The sequence below is a fragment of the Solea senegalensis genome, unplaced genomic scaffold (genome assembly GCF_019176455.1).
Source record: "Solea senegalensis isolate Sse05_10M unplaced genomic scaffold, IFAPA_SoseM_1 scf7180000014179, whole genome shotgun sequence".
NCBI classification, from domain to species: Eukaryota; Metazoa; Chordata; class Actinopteri; order Pleuronectiformes; family Soleidae; genus Solea; species Solea senegalensis.
The window spans coordinates 569-4028 of NW_025320984.1; the positions used below are offsets into that span (position 1 = coordinate 569).

The window sequence follows — 3460 nt, forward strand, 5'->3', positions numbered from 1 at the left end:
ATGATGGGATCATATTTAAGAACGAGAAAGAGAAAAACACTGATTTCATATACTAGGAGTAACACAGGCAGTGGCAGTCACTTACGTTTCCTGAAGTCTTAATTTGTGCTCATCTGAAGTGAAACAAAACCCTGAATTTTCATTAACATTAAAACAAGGCCAGACCAAAAGCTTCACTCCCAGGGCTGGAGTATGCCAGATGTAATATTATTAGATATACATGTGGATGTTATGAATTTGATGCACAAGCCTGTTTTCTTTGTGTATTACCTTAATGACTCTGTCCTGGCAGTGCTGGATGATCTTACACAGCTCCTCTGAGACTCGAGACTCTGATGAAGGATCTGCTCAAACATCTAGTAAAAGACAATTTGTAGTTTTGTACCTAACTTTGTGACATACATGCATGTAACACCAGACAAACTGACTCATATAGGAATATCCCATGAAATAATGATAATATATGATAATGTACTACACCCAGTTCCACAGTCTGTATTGTGGCATGTCTGTAGACAACTATATCTAACTGTCCACTGAGTTATCGAACCGCCAAAAGATGTTCGCCTTTAGTTCTACTGTGTTCTTGATCAATGCCACAGTCAGAACCTCATCATCCAACTATTTGACAAACTCTAGTCAAACAGGAGCTACAGTGTAGGAAAATGATCAAGAAATACAATGAGTGTCAATAAAATGATTAGCTCTCATAGAAACTTCCCATTGTGTTAACCAGTTAACCACCACTAACAAGTCTATATTAGACTGGTTAGTCAGTAGTTGAGGTTTCACCTCTCTCATGGGGATCTGGGCCCTTTGGACAAACACTGACGGGCTGCTCACGTCAAACTGTTGCTGCAGACCCTCAAGGCTCAGGTTCACCACCTTCTCATAGCAGCTGTGCATCTTAACTGGATGGAAAGCCAGCATGGAGATCTTCTCCATGTGCTGAGGAGGAAGACAAGAAGGGAGAGGAAGAGATGCAGGCATGGACAGATTTGGGAAAAATGTATAATTGTCTCTCACAATAAATATACTACTGCAAAAGTATCACTAATGTTACACTAGACAAGTGCAAGATACAGAAAGACACTAATTAATTGAATATGATAGCAATTTTACACCGACTAGGTACGATATAGGATTTAAACAGTGGACAACCAAGGGAATCACAGCATGGTGTGTTTTGGTGAAAGATGGACAGCTGGAGAGTTTCCAAAATATGACAGAAAAAAAGGATTTGGATAATCAATCATGAATTCTGTGGATTCCTGCAACTTAGAGACTACTATATGAAAGAGATCAGGATGGACCCCTCCTGAGAAGTGAATAGTGTGATCCAGATCATCATAATCAACGCATACAAAGAAACCACAATTAGAATTATATTGGGACTATATAAAAAATGGCTACAAAATAAAAGATGGGAATCAGAATTTAACATAAAAATTAGTGATGAAGATTGGCTAAGATTGGTATAATCTGCCAGGCATTAGCCTCATGTATGAAACAAAGTGATTTTGGAGCAGAGAGATATTTAGGTTACAAGGTCAGAGCTGCAGTGACTTTATGACAAGTACAAATGAGCATTTCATGGGTTGCACTGGCAACAGATATGACAAATGTTGGGTGGCTGGGAGATTTTCTTTTTAATCAGTCTTGAATATGTCAAAGATTACCCACAATATTAACTTTGAAGCATTGTTAGTTTTGTGTAGCATCAGATAAATCATGTACTCCCTCCCCTCTTAATTTGAAAAGAGGACATTTGTAATATGGAAATGATTGAATATTTGGTAGTTTTGAGGAGGACTGATGCAGGACAAAAGTATTAATCTTTTATAACAACAATTCTTGGGAGTGAACATTCCTGCCATATACTCAAGTGTATGGTGAAAACAATGTTCAGTGTTCTATTGATCTATTAATAAAATGTTTTCATTTGAATTCCAATTTGACCTTACAATGAAGCAGAATCCAGTCACGTTAACTGTGCGTTGTAAGAATGGAAAAGACTGTCATGAAAAATTATAATAATTACAACAGGATACCTGCAGCAGCAGCACCAGTGAACCTCTCTGAACAGATCAGCAATGTGACCCACAGTCCTCACAACCGAAGAGGCAGCCGAAACACAGCAAGCGGTTCCGCGAAGACGGATGAGAGGTCTGGGTGAGAGGGCAGTGGAACTGTTCAGACAGAAAGTCTGGCTCCCGTGTAACGTCGCACACAACACCATCTCAGAGATATCTCAGAGATAGGATACTGACTGCATTTAAACACTAAACTTTCGCAAAAAACAGCTAAGCGAAAAAGAAAAAAAAAGAGCATGGAACATTTACATGTGCATATATTATTATTAACTATATTTCGATTAATTCGTGTGTGTGTTTAAATACATGTGTATGTATGTATGTATGTATGTATTTTCAATGAGTGAAAAGACGTAGTTATTAACAAACACATTTTAGCAACAACTCTTTAGCCACCTGGCCTGCTATTTAGCTCATTATCATAATGTAAGTCGCTTTGGATAAAAGCGTCTGCTAAATGACATGTAATGTAATGTAAAATTTCACTTACCTCTAAATTTTTGAGCATCTTCCTGTGACATGTCAATAGATCCCGTCTACCGCCAACTTCCCCAGTAATTCCTTGGTCAGCGACTGATGCAGCAACCAGAGCCGGATTAACGCAAAGGCAAACTAGGCACGTGCCTAGGGCCCGATTGGCAAGGGGACAATTAAAACCTGAAAATGACTTGGTCCGCGTTTCAAGACGATTTACACTCCTCGTCCTGATGACGCAACGCTGTCAGGGCGCACAGGACAGTCTGCTCCGATCGACAGTCGCGCGGGAGAAGCCGCAGCGAGTGCACATGTCCGCGGCGAGGTCCGGGCGGTGGTTCACTGTAAACCACCTTCGCCCCGAGCCCTTCCAAGCCGGTCGCGGCGCACCACCGGCGGAGGAAATTTCATGTCAAACTTATGTGTGACAGTGCACTATAGAAATGACTGAAACGTGACTAAAACTAATAAGCGTTTTAGTCCAAAAGACTAAGACTAAATCTAGAATGGCTTCCAAAAACAACACTGCACAGTACACCATCCAGAGAAACATCCAGACCAGTGGAGAAAACTGCAGAACAGTCCAGACCAGGAGCTGAGCTGCTGAGTGTTGAATACCAGAAAATGGAAGAGAGGTGATGCTTGTCCATGAAAATAAACCTCTTTACCACTACAGCACAGTTTCTCTTACTGCAAATTGTATTGGTTTCATTGTATATTTGACTACTTATTACACTATTCAATTTAATCAACACATTTAATTAAGATTTTCTGCAAAATGCAATAGCTTACAACATTTATCTTATTTGCTTATTGTCTTGTTTACGGTAATACAAATCAAAAAATAGTCTGATAGACTGTTTAATATACGACACATGACTTATTTTGGCATA

General features: G+C 39.7%; 1 protein-coding gene across 1 annotated transcript; it reads right to left on the bottom strand.

Moving 5' to 3' along the window:
* Positions 1-235: 235 nt before the first annotated feature.
* On the bottom strand, positions 236-2616 carry LOC122760917 (protein Niban 2-like). Its single transcript, XM_044016118.1, has 3 exons — positions 2584-2616; positions 793-948; positions 236-356 (listed from the first exon to the last, which is right to left on the bottom strand). Exons 1-3 carry the CDS (start codon positions 2599-2601, stop codon positions 267-269), a joined length of 264 nt encoding a protein of 87 aa, XP_043872053.1. The 5' UTR covers positions 2602-2616; the 3' UTR covers positions 236-266.
* Between the last annotated feature and the right edge of the window lie 844 nt (positions 2617-3460).

Bases quoted from the DNA above. Each gene is read 5' to 3' on its own strand.
- LOC122760917 (XM_044016118.1), bottom strand. The intron at 357-792 runs GTGAAACCTCAA...GTCTTTTACTAG, and splicing joins CCCAGATCCCCATGAGAGAG to ATGTTTGAGCAGATCCTTCA.